We start from the raw sequence: 18,635 nt of genomic DNA, 5'->3' as shown, positions 1-18,635 counted from the left end.
AGCTCATCAACTTGGGTGGGTAGCCCTCTAGGACTGGCATTTCCAACAAGTAGATCGTGATCTCCTGGAGGCTGTGACGCCTGCTTTTGGGATTGGTGGGCGGCAGGGAGGTTGGTGGAGGATTTCCTCCACCACCCCATGCGCTGCCAGCCGATCCCAAAAGCAGGCTTTTGGGATCGGTGCAAGGCACAGGGTGGTGGAGAAAACAGTGGGGATGCTGCTGCTTTCTCCACCACCCTGCGCCCTGCGCACCGATGCCAAAAGCAGGCTCATCCCCGCTTGCTTTAAAGGGACATGGGGACGAGGGGAGAGGTTTTTCCCCTTTAAAAAAAAAAAAAAAGTGCGTCTTGTGGTCCGGAGCGCCTTATGGACCTAAAATACGTTACTTACTTGGGAGTAAGTCCCATTTAAAGGAATTGGCGTGAGAACTACGCCTCCTAAAATCCTCTCTTCTACACAACTACGAAAGGTGCAGAAGCCTTTCAGTGGAACTTACTTCTGAGTACACATGCACAGGATGACACTACAAATTAAAAAAAAAAAAATAGCGGTGCCTGTAACTCCTAGTAAAAAGGCTTCTGGTTTTTTTTTAACAAAAGTTTTTTTAAACATTTTTTTTCCAATTCATTATATATCGTCTCCCAGTAAGCTTTTACCACCTTACAATATCCTTTTTGAGGTGACCAGAACTGAACAGTGGTACCTCGGGTTAAGTACTTAATTCATTCTGGAGGTCTGTTAACCTGAAACTGTTCTTAACCTGAAGCACCACTTTAGCTAATGGGGCCTCCCGCTGCCGCTGCGCCGCCAGAGCACGATTTCTGTTCTTATCCTGAAGCAAAGTTCTTAACCTGAAGCATTATTTCTGGATTAGTGGAGTATGTAACCTGAAGCGTCTGTAACCTGAGGTACCACTGTATTAATGCATTAATTCCCCTATTTTTTATTTTATTTTTTTTATAAAATAAAGATGAATAGATTTAGTTCAGAATCAATTATGGGACTATTCGTTGCAAATACTTCACTTACCCCCCAGAAGGATAGCTGCCAAGCAAAGCTTCATAGCGATGCAAAAGGGGTTTCTTCAAACCCAGGCAGGTTCCAAACGCCCAACAAGAGCCGAGGTGCTAGGCTGCAAACATCAACTTCTGGGAAATTATGACTTTGCTTGGGAGACTTCAAGCTTAAGTGTGTCTGAATGACAAAGAGGAGGACCTAGTTTTGGTAAGGATTCCACCTGAGGCAACAGCCTTGTCCACAAGATTATGCGAAAGGGTCGGAGATGCCAACTCCTGAAGAATTTGGAAATGTACAGCCCTTGGAAGAAGATTTGAATTTCAAATTGAGGCATAGGCACGGAAACATCCTGTCCTCCTGGGGGGCTGAGCCGGAGACAGGTGCTTCCTTACTTTGGAAACCCAATCTCAGAGAACAAACAAGAGCTGTTTGGTCTCCATCCTGCATTGCACAGGTGTTCCCTGAGAAAACAGGGCACACCATTTTTTCCATCCGAGATCATGGCGGCCATTTTGGGTTCCACGATCTCAAGCCCACACTTTTTTCGGGGCTGCGAGATCTTTCCTCAAGGTGAGAGCGAGGTGCGAGCAACGTGACTCGCCTAGGAGCGTGTCCCAGATGACGCACGCCCCGGGTTTGGGTCTCCAAAAGTTGGAAGCAGTGCTGGATTTACGTATAAGCTAAACAAGCTATAGCTTAGGGCCCCACTCTCTTGGGGGGGGGCCAAAAAAATTAAAGGGAAAAAAAACTGTATGCACATTTCCAAAACATAAGATAATAAACAAATAAAACCTACATTCAGCAACAGTGTGTTGTGTTGTGTAGACTCCTATGATGTAAGTCATGCTAGCCTGCTCCCTAAAATATCACTGGTTTGCTCATTTCTGTATATAGGGTGCCTACATTCTGCATGGACTGGTTACATGGCAACATGTGCAAATGGCTTTAGATAACTATTAGGTCCATAAATTACCATATAGCATATATTGAACACAAAAACAGCGGCAATTTGTTGTTGACTAAGGACAGCTGGACATATAAAGGGCCCCATTACCTTCAGTAGCTTAGGGCCTCATCAAACCTAAATCTGGCCCTGGTTGGACGGTATGCAGCTGATCAGCTACCAAGTAAATGAGCTGTTAAGAATATATGAAGAGCTGTGCTGGATCAGACCAAAGGCCTGCCTAGTCAAACATCCTGTTCTCATAAGCAGCCAACCTGGAGCCTAGTGTGGAATACTTTGTACAGTGGTACCTCGGGTTACATACGCTTCAGGTTACATACTCTGCCAATCCAAAAATAATGCTTCAGGTTAAGAACTTTACCTCAAGATGAGAACAGAAATTGCGCAGCGGCAGCAGGAGGCCCCATTAGCTAAAGTGGTGCTTCAGGTTAAGAACAGTTTCAGGTTAAGAACGGACCTCCAGAACGAATTAAGTACTTAACCAGAGGTACCACTGTTCAGTTCTGGTCGCCTCGAAAAGGATATTGTAAGGTGGTAAAAGCTTACTGGGAGATGATATATAATGAATTGGAAAAAAATGTTTAAAAAAACTTTTGTAAAAAAAACCACCAGAAGCCTTTTTACTAGGAGTTACAGGTACCGCTATTTTTATTTTTATTTTTTTAATTTGTATACCGTCTTTCTATCTTACAATACTCAAGGTGGTTTATAAGCTGAAGAAACAAAAAAAAATGTACATCTTATAACAATCAAATGCAATACAAAAATGTGAGAATAAAACAAAACTTTAAAATAAGCAACCTACATCAAAAAGTAACACTCAACAATTATTAGAGTAGTATAAAATAATAATAATATCAACATATAAAAGTTAAACAGAAATCCACTCATCAGTTACAATAAATAATTTCTAAACTAATCAACAAAACAACGGCAAGCCACAGTACATAAAATAATACAATGCAAATTGAGAAGCTATCCCAAAAGACCCCAAAAAAGACTTTTTATGTATGGGAGAACAGCAGCTTGGATGCTACTAGCCCAGAGATAGAAAGAAGACAATGTTCCTACCAGAGAAGAATGGCAAACCAAGCTGATGGACTATGCCGAAATGGCAACGCTGACTGGAAATCTCAGGAACCAAGAGGACAATTTATTTATTTTTTACAAAAGAATGAGAAAAATGTGTAAGAGACCACTGTAAGTAAGCAGATGGAAACATTGGCAGGATTTTGATTTCACTTGTAGTGTAATAATTATCATGGAAAATATGGATTGATACAATAGTTAAGAGTTCGAAGAAGAGTTTGGGGGAAGTCCTGAGATTCTAAAAATCTCTGTACAGTGGACGCTCGGGTTGTGAACATGATCCGTATGGGAGGCATGTTAGCAACCCACAGCGTTCGCAACCTGCAGCGCCTCGTCTGCGCACACGTGGGTCGCAATTTGGTGCTTCTGTGCATGCGCAAAGTGCCGAAACCCAAAAGTAACCTGTTCCGGTACTTCCAGGTTCGGCGCGGTGTGCAACCCGAAAACGCACAACCTGAAGCGTCTGTAATGCAAGGTATGACTGTATATGGATATGTATCTTTTAAAAATTCTTTATAATTCTGTATTGTAAAATCATGTAAAAATGATTTTGATTTTTAAAAAAAGATATTGTAGAGTCTGAAAAGGTTCAGAAACGAGGCAAAATATATTTTTGTACTTCAGCTAATGTAGTAAAAATGGCACCATTCGTGTAGAATAGGTAGCAGGGGGAACCCCGAGGTTTCCAAAAGTACAGCAAATATTTAGGGGGAAACCCTACGGGGAGAGAGAAAATCCAAATAGACCAAAGAGAACAGAGTGTGCTCAGTAGGCATGGGATGTGGCGGGTGTGTGTGTGAACCAACTAATAAATGGAACGAGTAGGGGATGGAATGGGACAATCTGGGCTACTTTACAAACAGCGCTCCATGTTGCAACATTTTGCTGCAGTACTGTTGAAGCCGTCTTACCCTGCAGGTGGCTGGAGGCAGAGCCCTTCACTTTTTAAAAGCAACGACCTGCACACTGTGGAGAATTTCGAGAACCGGGGATTTTCCTGCAGTCATTTCTTCCAACGCAGCCTGAGCAGAAGTGTGACTTACTGGTCTTTGACCGTAATAAAGAATGATGATGACTTACTGGTGCTACTCTTCGGCAGCGATGAGGAAACCAGTCACAAGTCAGATGAGGCGGGACTCCGGCTCCCACCAGCACAACCAGATTGAGGTTGAATCCTGACAAGACAGAAGTACTGTTTTGGGGGGACAGGAGGCGGGTGGGTGTGGGGGACTCCCTGGTCCTGAATGGGGTAACTGTGCCCCTAAAGGAGCAGGTGCGCAGCCTGGGAGTCATTTTGGACTCACAGCTGTCCATGGAGGTGCAGGTCAATTCTGTGTCCAGAGCGGCTGTCTACCAGCTCCATCTGGTACGCAGGCTGAGACCCTACCTGCCCGCAGACTGTCTTGCCAGAGTGGTGCATGCTCTGGTTATCTCCCGCTTGGACTACTGCAATGCGCTCTACGTGGGGCTACCTTTGAAGGTGACCCAGAAACTACAACTAATCCAGAATGTGGCAGCTAGACTGGTGACTGGGAGTGGCCGCCGGGACCACATAACACCGGTCCTGAGAGATCTGCATTGGCTCCCAGTACGTTTCTGAGCACAATTCAAAGTGTTGGTGTTGACCTTTAAAGCCCTAAACGGCCTCAGTCCTGTATACCTGAAGGAGCGTCTCCACCCCCATCATTCAGCCCGGACACTGAGATCCAGCACCGAGGGCCTTCTGGCGGTTCCCTCACTGCGAGAAGCAAAGCTACAGGGAACCAGGCAGAGGGCCTTCTTGGTAGTGGCGCCCGCCCTGTGGAACGCCCTCCCATCAGGGGTCAGAGAGATAAACAACTACCTGTCATTTAGAAAATACCTGAAGGCAGCCCTGTTTAGGGAAGTTTTTAATTTGTGACTTTGTATTGTATTTTGGTATTTGTTGGAGGCCGCCCAGAGTGGCTGGGGAGACCCGGCCAGATGGGCGGGGTATAAATAATAAATTGTTATTATTATTATTATTATTATTATTATTATTATTATTATTATTATTATTATTATTACCAACGGTTGAAAGTGATGGGAACTGTAGTCCGACAATGTCTGGCAGCTTACAAATTCCCCTGTCCCTGCTCTCTGCCGCTTAAGACCTTGGTATCTTCTGGAAACCACAGGGAGGGTGCTCTCGAACTCGGGTCCTGCTTGAGCGTTTCCAACAGGCATCTCATTGGCCCGTGAGAACATAATGCTGGACTAAATGACACATGTCTCCAAAGCACCGATTCTCCCCATGAGTCTGCCCAGTTATTCAGATCTTCACATTAGGATCCCGGCACCCCCATCAGAAACTGGGGAGAGGGATTTTCAGCTTTGGAAACTTTGCTTATGAGATGCTGTCCCAGCTCTGAAATTCAAGGGCTGAGGGGGGGGGGAAGTCCTCCTTTCTTTATCCGAAAGATGTCAAGCTGCACAAGACTAGAGTGGGTTCTAAAAATATGATTAAAGAAGAAGAATGAAGCAGTAACATCAGGAATGTAATGAACATGTTTGTAACGGGAGTGGGAAACCTAATTATTTTGGGGGGGGGGTGTATTAAATTTAAATAATTTGGATGCATTTGTTCAAAATTTGGAAAACTAATAAAAATTAATATTAAAAATAAAATAAAAATATGCCTCTTATAGGGTTGCCATTTCAAAAAAGTGAAGATCTAGACACCCTTTTTTGGCATAGTTGTTGAGCTGTTCTTGTAAAATCTATTTTTAATGAATTTCGCCAAATTCGACGCTGCCGACATGGGTTGCCATACGCCCGTATTTTCTCAGACATTTCAGCGATTTTCCGCCCGGACACTGTTTCAGATGACTGAATCTAGGCTATTTCCAGGAAAGGGGATGTGGCTGGCGCTGTGGTCTAAACCACTGAGCCACTTGGGCTTGCTGATCGGAAGGTTGACGGTTCGAATCCCCGTGATGGGGTGAGCTTCCGTTGCTCTGTCCCAGCTCCTTCCAACCTAGCAGTTCAAAAGCACAGCAGTGCAAGTAGATAAATAGGTACCACTGCGGCGGGAAGATAAACGGCGTTTCCGAGCGCTCTGGCACTCACCACGGCCCTCCGTGCGCCACTAGCAGTTTAGTCATGCTGGCCACATGACCCGGAAAGCTGTCTGTGGACAAACGCCGGCTCCCTCGACCTGAAAAGCGAGAGGAGTGCTGCAACGCCATAGGGGCCTTTGACTGGACTTAAACGTCCAGGGGTCCTTTACCTTTTTACCTTTATTTCTGGGAAAACCCAGACGTATGGCAACCCTAGCCTCTTAGCTATCAAAGGCAGGAGGGAAATGTGTCTTCCAGCATGCAATGAACACTGCGTAATGAAGGTGCTGGACACACCTCTGTGGGAAGGGAATTCCACCGCTTGGGGGCTGCCACAGAGAAGGCCCTGTCCTGGGCCACCCACCCACCCACCCTCCCTGAACTTCTACAGGCAGCAAAACTATCAAGAGGCCCTCCTAACCTCGCTGCTATTAAAAGATAACTATCAATCCCTTTGGAGCAAGGCCATAGTAAAGAAGTTGACAAGTATAGGCCTCCATCCACCTAGCCTCATGTCACATGATTTTAACTCAGCAAAGATCATTGTTAAACAGAGGTTAACAGACATAGAAAGACAAAAGGATCTGAGTAAAGTACCTCACTTTCTAATTCAGGAGGAACAGAGATACCTGTCCCGTCCAGCCAGATACTTATTCTAACTAGAAATACCATCCCATAGAAGAACATTTACTCTAGCCCGCAGTCACATAATGCCTTCAGCAGTTCTCCAAGGGAAGTACAAACGGACCCCATTGTGCGAGAGATACTGCCTGTGCGGATCTGGAGAGGTGGAAACTACTGGCCACATACTCTTGCGATGCTGCTTCTACGAGGAGATGCGAGGCGAGTTTATCCACTCGATGCTGGCTGAGCTACCTGGACGCTCGGACAATTTCTATATAGAGTGGCTTCTCTCAGATGCTATCGCTAATGTGACAGCAAAGGTAGCCAGGTTCTGTGCTAGAGCCATAAAAATTCGGTCCGAACTAGTCCGCAGTACCCACACAGCTTCAGGACAGAGCTAAAGATGAACCAGTGCTATAACTGGCTGTAGCCCACCTTTTAAAGTAGGGATATCTTCTTTTATCTAAAAATTTTAAAGCTTAAAGTTTATATTTATAGTTCATATTTTAGCATGTATTTTGGATTGTTTTTTATGGATATGTGTGTGCTGGTTGAGAACCGTAACAATTAATCTATGTATCTATCAAGAGGCCCTCCTCTGCTTATCTTGAGATGGTCTGTATGGATGGATGCACCCTTTCATATATTTGGGGCCCCGAGTCACTTAGGGCTTTAAAGACTAATGTGAGCATTTTGGGACGGAAATGCAATGTCGATTGGTACAGCTGTGAGTGTGATAAAGGCAACTCCCCAGTTATGTGGTGGGGTTACGTTCTGGGCCCACGTGCGCTTAAGAGAAATCTCGTAAAGCAGGGAGCGCCCCCTAAACCCCCTTTAAACACCTCCTCTGCTGTTCTCTCTCTCTCTGCAATCCTTGCCCAAAATACTGTATCCTAAAATATCAGTAACTAGAATTGAAGTTCTGGAGAGGATGAGTAGCATAAACAAGGCCCCGCTGTGCCTCTGGTCTCTTAGAGGCTTCTGCCGCCCTCAATGATGTTGTATTCAGGCTTCGGGGAGGGTTTCCTCATGAGTCACAAGGACTCCTTAGCTTTCTCCTGCCATTTCTGGGTCTGAATTAGAATTATTTTAATTATTTCCCAGCGCCGCACACAAGCAGAAGACAACAGTCTGTACTGTTGTTTTGGCTGCTCTCTTTCAACTTTTTTTTCTTAGTCTGAAGGGGAAGAAATGGAGGCAGTGAGAGATTTCACTTTCTTGGGTTCCATGATCACTGCAGATGGTGACTTCTTGGGAGGAAAGCAATGACAAACCTAGACAGCATCTTCAAAAGCAAAGACCTATCCATTCTGAAGGAAATCAACCCTGAGTGCTCACTGGAAGGACAGATCCTGAAGTTGAGACTCCAGTACTTTGGCCACCTCATGAGAAGTGTTCTCGATAGTGTTCTCGAAGCTACTAACATGAGTTTGGCCAAACTGCGAGAGGCAGTGAAGGATAGGCGTGCCTGGCGTGCTCTGGTCCATGGGGTCACGAAGAGTCGGACACGACTGAACAACAACAACAAGGGTTGTATTTGCTATGACAAATCCATAAACTGACATTATTAACCCTGCAAAGAAAGAAAGAGGGTATGAAAATGTATTGAAAGCCTTTGCCAACCTGGCGCCCTCCAGATGTTCTGGACTGCAACTCCAAAATATCCAGAGGGTGCCAAGTGGGCAAAGGCTGGTTTGAATAAATTCTTAACTAGCTTTGGTCTCCAAAGGGGGTTCCTTTCAAGGCAGAAAAGGCCCGACACAGCCACTTATCTCTGTGCTTCTCTGGAAAGACCCCCAAGAGGCTCGCCGAGAAACCACTTCATTTTACATCTTGAACAGGGTGGACAAAAAAGCCAAGAAGCCCTTTCTGCCCATAACAAAATCCAGCATGATTCTGTCCTCTTGAAAAAGGCAAAAAACACACACACCTTTATTCACAGACAGCCAAGGAGAGAGAGAGAGAGAGAGTTATTTGCAAGCTTCTGCTAGCCGGTTGAACGCTTGGGACAGTGCCGTGACAGTGTCCAATACCCGGCGGCGATCCTGTTCTGCCAAGCGCGCACCACAGCGTTGGGCAAACTTGTCCGGGTGCCAGAGGGCCTGCTGGCGCCGCAGGAAGCGCCGGTAAGCCGCTCTGTCGGAGGGCTCCATGCCATGGAGCGCCACGGCGGCCATCTCCTCTGGCGTCCCAGCCGGGCACGGCCAGGGAATGTCCACGTATCTCAAAAGGCGCGAACCGTCGGCGGAGAAGACCTGGCTGCAGCCTTCCTCATAGCGCAGCCTCTTCGCTTCCCTCAGTTCCTTTTCCTTGGCTCGGGCGCGCTTTTCGTAGAGCAGGTGTTCCTCCTCACGGAGGCTCCCCAACTTAGGCGGAGGCTTCTGTGGTTCCGCTTTAGGCTTCTGGCGAAGGTGTTCCCCTTCCCGGCTGCGCCTCTGCCTGTATTCTCGAGCGATGCGGTCAGCCCAGCCCTCGTAGGTTTCCGTGTCTGGGCCAGTGGTGTAGAAATCCTCTGGGAAGGGTGAAAAGGGAAGAGGAATTTGAGAATACAACTTAAATGATCATCTCACCCATTATACACCGAACTGAACATGGCACTCGGACGGCAAATGGCCAGACACATCATCGGATTCCTCATAACAAGAACCAAGGAGAAGGAAGAGAACTATTGTAATTTAAGTTTCTAGGATGACAATTCTCAGATAAAATGGCGCTGTGGGTTAAACCACAGAGCCTAGGGCTTGCCGATCAGAAGGTCGGCGGTTCGAATCCCCATGATGGGGTGAGCTCCTGTTGCTCAGTCCCTGCTCCTGCCAACCTAGCAGTTCGAAAGCACGTCAAAGTGCAAGTAGATAAATAGGTACCGCTCCGGTGGGGGCATTTCCGTGCACTGCTCTGGTTCGCCAGAAGCGGCTTAGTCATGCTGGCCACATGACACGGAAGCTGTACGCCGGTTCCCTTGGCCAGTGAAGCGAGATGAGCACCGCAACCCCAGAGTCGTCCGCGACTGGACCTAATGGTCATGGGTCCCTTTACCTTTACCTCCCCATTTAATCCTTACAGAGCTCTGCGGGGTAGGTTAAGCTGAGGGGCGGTGGATTTGAACCCAGATCTCCCGGGGCGTAGTTCAACACTCTAACCACTACACTGGCTCTCATAGAACTTTTGACTCTGAGAGGCTGAGCTTCACCTTCGTATTGCCAGCCCATCTCCTGGTACTCGTCCTCCCATTCGCCGAGGAGTTTGCGGCGCCACTCCCTCTCTGCGTCGCCCTCTGCCTCCTCTTCCTCAGACGCCTCCTGAGAGCACTGCAAAAAAAAGTTATGGAAGGTATCAGCGTCCAGTCTGGTCAGCGAGCATCTGAAACTCAACCTTATCCTTCCCCCCCGGACCCACGCCGATACCCATTTCTCTTCCTCTTCCCTCAGGAGTTCCCCTGGCGTCTTCCCATCTCTGTTCCTGATGCTCATTGCAGAGGGGCAACGGTTTCGCAAGGGCGAAAACAGGTCTTCGTAGACTGGGGGAAGGCGAAGAACAAAAAAATAAACGAGATTAATGAATGGCAACCGACCTAACAGCATCAGGCAAACCCTCTCTCCAGTGCCCTCTAAATGGCTACAATATGTGCTGCTGACAGGAAATCCAGGCCTTTTTATATACTGTACTGTACCTCTGGTTACGAACTTAATTTGTTCCGGAGGTCCGTTCTTAACCTGAAACCATTCTTAACCTGAGGTACCACTTTAGCTAATGCCACCAGCATGTGATTTCTGTTCTTATCCTGAAGCAAAGTTCTTAACCCGAGGTACTATTTTCAGGTTAGCAGAGGGTGTAACCTGAAGTGTTTGTAACCCGAGGTGTTTGTAGCCTGAGATACCACTGTATACATAGGCGTAGCCAGGATATTTTTTTGGGTGGGGGGGGACCTCAGTTAGCTATGTATTTTTATTGATTGGAGGGCACCTGCACCTCCCTGCCCCCTCCGGCTACGCCCATGTGTGTGTGTATATATATAGATAGATAGGTAGATAGATAGAGAGAGAGAGATAGAGAGAGAGAGAGAGAGAGAGATACACAAATTTTATAGCCCACCTTTCCACAAATAACTCAAGGTGGAGCACACAGTTCTCCTCCCCATTTTATCCTCACAGCAAGGTTTTAACATGTGTGGGTGTTGTTTAATGTGTGTGTGTGTGTGTGTGTGTGTGTGTGTGCGTGTTTTAAACCGTTCTTAAGTGTTACAAGTTTTACAAGGCTGATTAATATTCTACAGCCTGCCAAGGATGCCGTAGTCCTACCTATCAGGGACGCTATTATCCAACCAATCAGGGATGCTGTGGCAGTAGATTTCCTGCCCTGTCAGGGAGTTGGCCCGGACAACCATAGAGATCCCTTCCACCTCCATCCTTCCATATTCCATCTCTTCCACACACAGCAGAAAATCACAGACTCCCATGTGCAAAGGACTTAGCGTGTCCATAAGCTGACCAAGGAGCTACTCGAAGGCCGTGCCTCACCCGTGCCTCCCTTGCGGGCCACCTGTCGGGCAGCCACATGCAGAGCTGTGTCCCCACGCCGGTCCGGAACAGAAGGGTCCGCTCCGTGCTTCAGCAAGAGGATGGCGGTTTTGTGGTCCTGCCGGGCACAGCACCGGTGAAGGGGCGTTCGGAGCTTGCGCCCAGACGCCTCGCCCAGGTCCAAGGCTTCCCCGTGATGCTGCAGTAGCCTGCGCAACTTGCGGCGGCGGCTGGAATCGACGTAGCGCCACAGGCGACGCTGGTACCTTGACGTCATGGGAGCGGGCATGTGGTGGAAAGGGCTTGACGCCGCCGAGCTGTGGGGGGAGATGCAGGATCAGTACCCAGCGCCCTCCCCCTAGCCTAGGTTCTGACCGCAAACCTCCATCTCTGCTTTGTTCACCTTTGCTGTAAGACCTTTGTTTCATACCAGTGGTTCCCAACCTTATTTTGGCCATTCCTCACCTAAGCGTCTCTAAAATCGTGGTCATTCCCCCCCCCCCCCGTGACATATAATTCTTATTATTCAAAAAGAGAACTCCTACTCACGTGGAGGAAGCCAAAAAGGCCATAAACTTGGTCTAAACAAGCTCCCAAAGAACATGGCATCCATATTGCTTTTTGTATGTCACAATATATATTTATCTACTGTATACCTGTATGAGGCCCCTAGAACCATAAGATATATGCAAAAAAATATATATCACTGTTAATAACTCATTCTCAAATTGCCCCCCTTTAAAATCAAATTGCCTCCCTGTGGGGCACGTGCCCCACGTTGGGAACCACGGTTTTATACCAAAGACCTAGCTCATTATCCTTGTGTTTGACACCTGATACTATCTATTTACCTAATGTGTGTGCGCGCGCTCTCGCTCTCGCTCTCTCTCTCTCACGCACACACACACAGAGTGTTGGGGAAGAGAAATGGTTTTTCTGTAGCCACTTCACATCTCCGCAAAGCCTTACCTGTTGGCATCCAGAAATCTTCCACTCCTTTGGGAAAGCTGGGCAAGCCCGGTGGCTTATAGAGAGGAAAACATTACCCATGGGGGGGGGGATCTTTTTACAGCTGAATAAGAGCCCTGCAGGATCAGGCCCATCTATTCCAGCGTCCTGACCTTACGGTGACCAGCAAAATGTCCCCATGGGGAGAAGCCCATCAGGACCTGAGGGCAACAGCCTCTCTCCCCACCTGGGCTGTCCTTTCCTTGAGGGTTCTTAAGCAGAGGTTGGATGGCCACCTGTCGTGTATGATCTAGCTGAGCGTCCTGCCTTGCGCGGGTTGGACTAGATGACCCTTGGGGGTCCACTTCAAACTCTAGCATTCCGTGATTTCCGCCCAGCAACCTGTCTTCACGCGAGACCCGCTCCCCCCCCCCAAAAAAATCATAATTACCTAAACCCCCCTCCGACAACTGCAAGGTTTCACGCGCGAAAGGATTCCTCCCAGTCTGCGTTGATCCATGGCGGAAGGGGAGGCGGAAAGGGCACGCACCGATGAGGGCGGATGTGGCTTCAGGAAGCCGCCCAAAGCGAAGCGGTCTGCGCGCGCGCGCCAATACTTGTTGCTCAGCCTATTGGAGTCCGACTAGGAAACCGCGAGGTAGGACCAGAAAGTAATTAGCCCTCAGGAACAGTCCCATAGCTTGTTGCTAGGTTTCTCAGTGCACTGTACTATGGAGTCGTCTCCTCTACTTTCCAGTGTATGTGAGGCAGCCCGGGGCTGATGGGAGTTGTAGTTCTAAACATCTGGCGGGCGCCGGACAGGCGAAGGCGGCTGGGAGGACTAGTGTGATAATTTGTAGCGCTTTGAAGACTGAAAAGTGCTACATAAATGCTCATATTTACCTCTTACAGGTGGGTAGCCGTGTTGGTCTGCCATAGTCAAAACAAAATCAAAAGTTCTTTCCAGTAGCACCTTAGAGACCAACTGAGTTTGTTCCTGGTATGAGCTTTCGTGTGCATGCACACTTCTTCAGATACATATTTACCTCTGTTATTTATCATTAGTATAGGAGTACCGGTAGTAATATTTCTGTTGTTGGCATCTGTTTCGGGAGACAATATTATTATTAATAATAATTTTTTTATTTATACCCCGCCCATCTGGCTGGGTTTCCCCAGCCACTCTAGGCGGCTCCCGACAGAACACTAAAAGCAGAATAAAACTCCCTCCTTCAGCTTGCTACGGGTGGTAAGAAGACTCCCCAGGCTCGGGGGCTGGGGCTGGGGCTGGGGCTGGGAGCAGAGGCAGGCAAGGTACTGCTCCCATGTGGCCACAGATACATGATACTGGGCTTTGCCTTGGATGTAGAAGACGATGATCTCACAGTCACCCTTCCCAAAAATCCACTCTTAACAGCTTGTGGTCAGCAGCAATGGTAAGCTAGGCGTTGTTTCTTATGGGTTGGTTTCTGTTTGATACTTATGCTTCATTCTTTTATTGGTGGGCTATTTGAAAATGAGACTGCAGTTTTAATTTTGAATTTGTATTTTAATCTGCATTTTAATTTGTTTTTATGTTTTTGCTGTGATTTTAATTAGTGTTAGCTGCCCTGAGCCCGGTTTTTGGCTGCGAAGGGCGGGGTAATAATAATAATAATAATAATAATAATAATAATAATAATAATGCACAGTGGCTCTAGGCTCAGTTGCTTTAAGGCAAGATTCAGGCAGAACAGCTCTCTGTTTGGGTCCACACGGCTTCAAAGAGATAGCAAAGTTGAGAAACTGAAGGCCATCTTTTCAGAGTGCAAAACAAACCAGCGGTGTTGGTTCCAGATTCGCACAATGGGATCTATGGGGAAGAGATGACAGGGGGCTGAAAAACAGTTCTGACATTTCTGTCAGGGATGGGGAACCTGTGGCCCAGTGTTGTCAACATTGCTAGGCATATAGTTTCCATTATATGCAATTTTCAGAGTCTGCATTTCATCTCTCTCTGACTTCACTGCTCACATTTTCTCTCTCTAGGCCTATTCATATAATATATCTGACAACGTCTACGCATCTGAGGAACTAGACACTGGTCCACAGCTTAACAAATGTATTACATATTTGAAAGGTGCCGCATCTCAGAGGAAAGTCCACTCAGGGAGTCTAAAGGCATTGCTTGGTTTTCGGAAAAGACAATGGTGAGGTTTTCTGAGAGTTGACTGCCTCCTTCCCTACAAACCCTGCAAGTGTTCATATTGTCAGAGAGGACCCTCTTGGTAGTTCTGCTATGCTCAGCTCAGGGTGGCCGTGGCTCAGGGGAAGGCCTCCTCTGTGGCAGCCCCTAGGTTGTGGCATGCCTTTCCTTCACTCTAGCTTTCTCTTTACTCTGGACTTTGTCACCTGAGGTGTGACCAAGTTGTTTTAAACCACTTTTAATGTTGTATTTTAATAAATAAATAAATAAATATTATTTATACCCTGGCCACCTGGCTGGGTTTCCCCAGCCACTCTGCGCGGCTCCCAACAGAATATTAAAAACACGATAAAACATCAGACATTAAAAACTTCCCTAAACAGGGCTGCCTTCAGGTGTTTACTAAAAGTCAGGTACTTGTTTATTTCCTTGACATCTGATAGGAGGGTGTTCCACAGGGCGGGTGCCACCACTGAGAAGGCCCTCTGCCTGCTTCCCTGTGACCTCGCTTCTCGCAGGGAGGGAACAGCCAGAAGGCCCTTGGTGCTGGACCTCAGTGTCTGGGCTGAACGATGGGGGTGGAGACCCTCCTTCAGGTATACTGGGCTGAGGCTGTATAGGGCTTTAAAGGTCAGCACCAATAATAATAATAATAATAATATTTATTATTTGTACCCCGCCCATCTGGCTGGATTTCCCCAGCCACTCTGGGCGGCTTCCAACAGAAACCAAATACAACAATATCAAACATTAAAAACTTCCCTAAAAAGGGCTGCCTTCAGGTTTTTTCTGAATGTCAGGTAGTTGTTTATTTCCCTGACCTGTGATGGGAGGGCGTTCCACAGGGCGGGCGCCACTACCGAGAAGGCCCTCTGCCTGGTTCCCTGTAGTTTTGCTTCTCGCAGTGAGGGAACAGACAGAAGGCCCTCGGCGCTGGATCTCAGTGTCCGGGCTGAATGATGGGGGTGGAGACGCTCCTTCAGGTATACAGGACCGAGGCCGTTTAGGGCTTTAAAGGTCAGCACCAACACTTTGAATTGTGCTCGGAAACGTACTGGGAGCCAATGCAGATCTCTCAGGACCGGTGTTATGTGGTCTCGGCGGCCACTCCCAGTCACCAGTCTAGCTGCCGCATTTTGGATTAATTGCAGTTTCCGGGTCACCTTCAAAGGCAGCCCCACATAGAGCGCATTGCAGTAGTCCAAGCGGGAGATAACCAGAGCATGCACCACTTTGGTGAGACAGTCCGCGGGCAGGTAGGGTCTCAGCCTGCGTACCAGGTGGAGCTGGTAGACAGCTGCCCTGGATACAGAATTAACCTGCGCTTCCATGGACAGCTGTGAGTCCAAAATGACTCCCAGGCTGCGCACCTGGTCCTTCAGGGGCACAGTTACCCCATTCAGGACCAGGGAATCCTCCACACCTGCCCTCCTCCTGTCCCCCAAGAACAGTACTTCTGTCTTGTCAGGATTCAACCTCAATCTGTTAGTCGCCATCCATCCTCCAACCGCCTCCAGGCACTCACACAGGACCTTCACGGCCTTCACTGGTTCTGATTTGAAAGCGAGGTAGAGCTGGGTATCATCCGCATACTGATGAACACCCAGCCCAAACCCCCTGATGATCTCTCCCAGCGGCTTCATATAGATATTAAAAAGCATGGGGGAGAGGACAGAACCCTGAGGCACCCCACAAGTGAGAGCCCAGGGGTCTGAACACTCATCCCCCACCACCACTTTCTGAACACGGCCCAGGAGGAAGGAGCGGAACCACTGTATAACAGTGCCTCCAACACTTTGAATTGTGTTTTAATCGTTGTAAGACCTTGAGACCTTAGAGTGAAGGACAGGTAATAAATGAAAACATTAATAGTTTAATTAAAATATGCTGGAGGCTGCTATCTTACACACATTTACCTGGGAGTAAGCCCATTCGAACAGAATCATTGAGTAGTAAAGCACAACATTGCACTGTGAGGAAAGAGGGTTGGGGCAACAAATTGTAAAGAAAGTGTCAAGAGTGGTGCAGCTTGGTAAGATGAGACAAATTCACAGACAATAATGATATCAGTGGCTGCTAATGATAATGGCTATCTTATCTCCATTGTGGCTGCTGGGAATATAGCAGGAGAGAGTGTACTGCTGCATTCAGGTCTTGCTCGTGGGCTTCCCCACAGGTATCTGGTCGGCCACTGCGAGAACACGATGCTAAACCAGATGGGTCTTTGGCCTGATCCAGCAGGGCTCTTCCTATACAAGCAGTCCAGCACTGAAACAAAATGCCTCCAGGGGCTGAGGAACCTCCTGCGACATTTCTAGAAAAGGCTTGCCGCACATCTGTCATCCTTTATTGGATCCCACGTTTTTGATTACATATCTCCTACATCCAGTGATACCGTCTCACATATCATGAAATGTCTATTTTCTTCCATCCTTTCCCTCCAGTCTCCTTAGGTTTATCATTCATTCATTCATTCACTCACTCACTCATTCATTCATTCATTCATTCACACATATAGGTGAAACTCGAAAAATTAGAATATCGTGGAAAGGTTCATTTCTTTCAGTAATTCAACTTAAAAGGTGAAACTAATATATGAGATAGACTCATGACATGCATAGCGAGATATTGTTGTTCCGTCGTTCAGTCGTGTCCGACTCTTCGTGACCCCATGGACCAGAGCACGCCAGGCACCCCTATCCTCCACTGCCTCCCGCAGTTTGGTCACTCATGTTGGTAGCTTCGAGAACACTTCCAACCATCTCATCCTCTGTCGTCCCCTTCTCCTTGTGCCCTCCATCTTTCCCAACATCAGGGTCTTTTCCAGGGAGTCTTCTCTTCTCATGAGGTGGCCAAAGTACTGGAGCCTCCTTCCAGTGATCACTGCCTCCTTCATGGATCACTGCGTTGTTGTGGCAAAGGGGCTTGAATAACTCAGGGAAGCTATGAGCTATGCCATGCAGGGCCACCCAAGATGGACAGGTCATAGCGGAGAGTTTAGACTAAATGTGATCCACGTGGAGAAGGAACTGGCAAGCCACTCCAGTATCCCTGCCAAGAAAACTCAATGGACAAAGACAACAGGCATATAAAAGTGAGACATGTCAAGCTTTTATTTGTTATAATTGTGAAGATTATGGCATACAGCTGATGAGAACCCCAAATTAACAATTTTAACTTTGGGGTTTTCATCAGCTGTGCGCCATAATCATCACAATTATAACAAAGGCTTGACATATCTCGCTTTGCATGTCATGAGTATCTCATATATTAAACTCCAGTAGCTAATGAACATTGACATCCTAGGCATCAGTGAACTAAAATGGACGGGAATGGGCGAATTCAGTTCAGATGACTATCATATCTACTACTGCGGGCAGGAATCCCGTAAAAGAAATGGAGTGGCCCTCATAGTCAACAAAAGAGTGGCGAAAGCTGTACTGGGATGCAATTTCAAAAATGATAGAATGATCTCGATACGAATCCAAGGCAGACCTTTCAACATCACAGTAATCCAAGTTTATGCACCAACTACCAGTGCTGAAGAAACTGAAATTGACCATTTCTATGAAGACTTACAACACCTTATAGAAATGACACCAAAGAAGGATGTTCTTCTCATTATAGGGGATTGGAATGCTAAAGTAGGGAGTCAAGAGATAAAAGGAACAACTGGCAAGTTTGGCCTTGGAGTTCAAAATGAAGCAGGGCAAAGGCTAATAGAGTTCTGTCAGGAGAACAAGCTGGTCATCACAAACACTCTTTTCCAACAACACAAGAGACGACTCTACACATGGACATCACCAGATGGGCAACATCGAAATCAGATTGATTATATTCTCTGCAGCCAAAGATGGAGAAGCTCTATACACTCAGCAAAAACAAGACCTGGAGCTGACTGTGGCTCTGATCATCAGCTTCTTATAGCAAAATTCCAGCTTAGACTGAAGAAAGTAGGAAAAACCACTGGGCCAGTAAGATACAATCTAAATCAAATTCCTTATGAATACACAGTTGAAGTGAAAAACAGGTTTAAGGACTTAGATTTGGTGGATAGAGTGCCTGAAGAACTGTGGATGGAGGCTCGTAACATTATACAGGAGGCAGCAATGAAAACCATCCCAATGAAAAAGAAATGCAAGAAAGCAAAGTGGCTGTCCAATGAGGCCTTAAAAATAGCGGTGGAGAGAAGGCAAGCAAAATGCGAGGGAGAT

At 47.1% G+C, this 18,635-nt stretch overlaps 1 protein-coding gene across 2 annotated transcripts; it reads right to left on the bottom strand.

Moving 5' to 3' along the window:
• Positions 1–8,682: 8,682 nt before the first annotated feature.
• NFKBIL1 (NFKB inhibitor like 1) lies at positions 8,683–12,790 on the bottom strand. Of its 2 annotated transcripts, none has more exons than XM_033141658.1 (5): positions 12,688–12,790; positions 11,289–11,605; positions 10,176–10,288; positions 9,962–10,079; positions 8,683–9,283 (listed from the first exon to the last, which is right to left on the bottom strand). In XM_033141658.1, exons 2-5 carry the CDS (start codon positions 11,575–11,577, stop codon positions 8,742–8,744), a joined length of 1,062 nt encoding a protein of 353 aa, XP_032997549.1. In that variant the 5' UTR covers positions 11,578–11,605; positions 12,688–12,790; the 3' UTR covers positions 8,683–8,741. The 2 variants fall into 2 exon arrangements, with proteins under 2 accessions (XP_032997549.1, XP_032997548.1); XM_033141657.1 differs by lacking the exon at positions 12,688–12,790 and adding an exon at positions 12,258–12,294 and having other exon boundaries at positions 11,289–11,597.
• Between the last annotated feature and the right edge of the window lie 5,845 nt (positions 12,791–18,635).

This window comes from Lacerta agilis, chromosome 2 (assembly GCF_009819535.1).
Source record: "Lacerta agilis isolate rLacAgi1 chromosome 2, rLacAgi1.pri, whole genome shotgun sequence".
In the NCBI taxonomy this organism is placed as follows: domain Eukaryota; kingdom Metazoa; phylum Chordata; class Lepidosauria; order Squamata; family Lacertidae; genus Lacerta; species Lacerta agilis.
Note: the sequence above shows the minus strand (reverse complement) of the source record. Positions and strands in the feature narration are given on the sequence as shown.

Bases quoted from the DNA above. Each gene is read 5' to 3' on its own strand.
- NFKBIL1 (XM_033141657.1), bottom strand. The intron at 10,289-11,288 runs GTGAGGCACGGC...GCCTTCCCCCAG, and splicing joins GGCCCGCAAGGGAGGCACGG to TCTACGAAGACCTGTTTTCG. The intron at 9,284-9,961 runs GTGAAGCTCAGC...CACCCTTCCCAG, and splicing joins GATGGGCTGGCAATACGAAG to AGGATTTCTACACCACTGGC.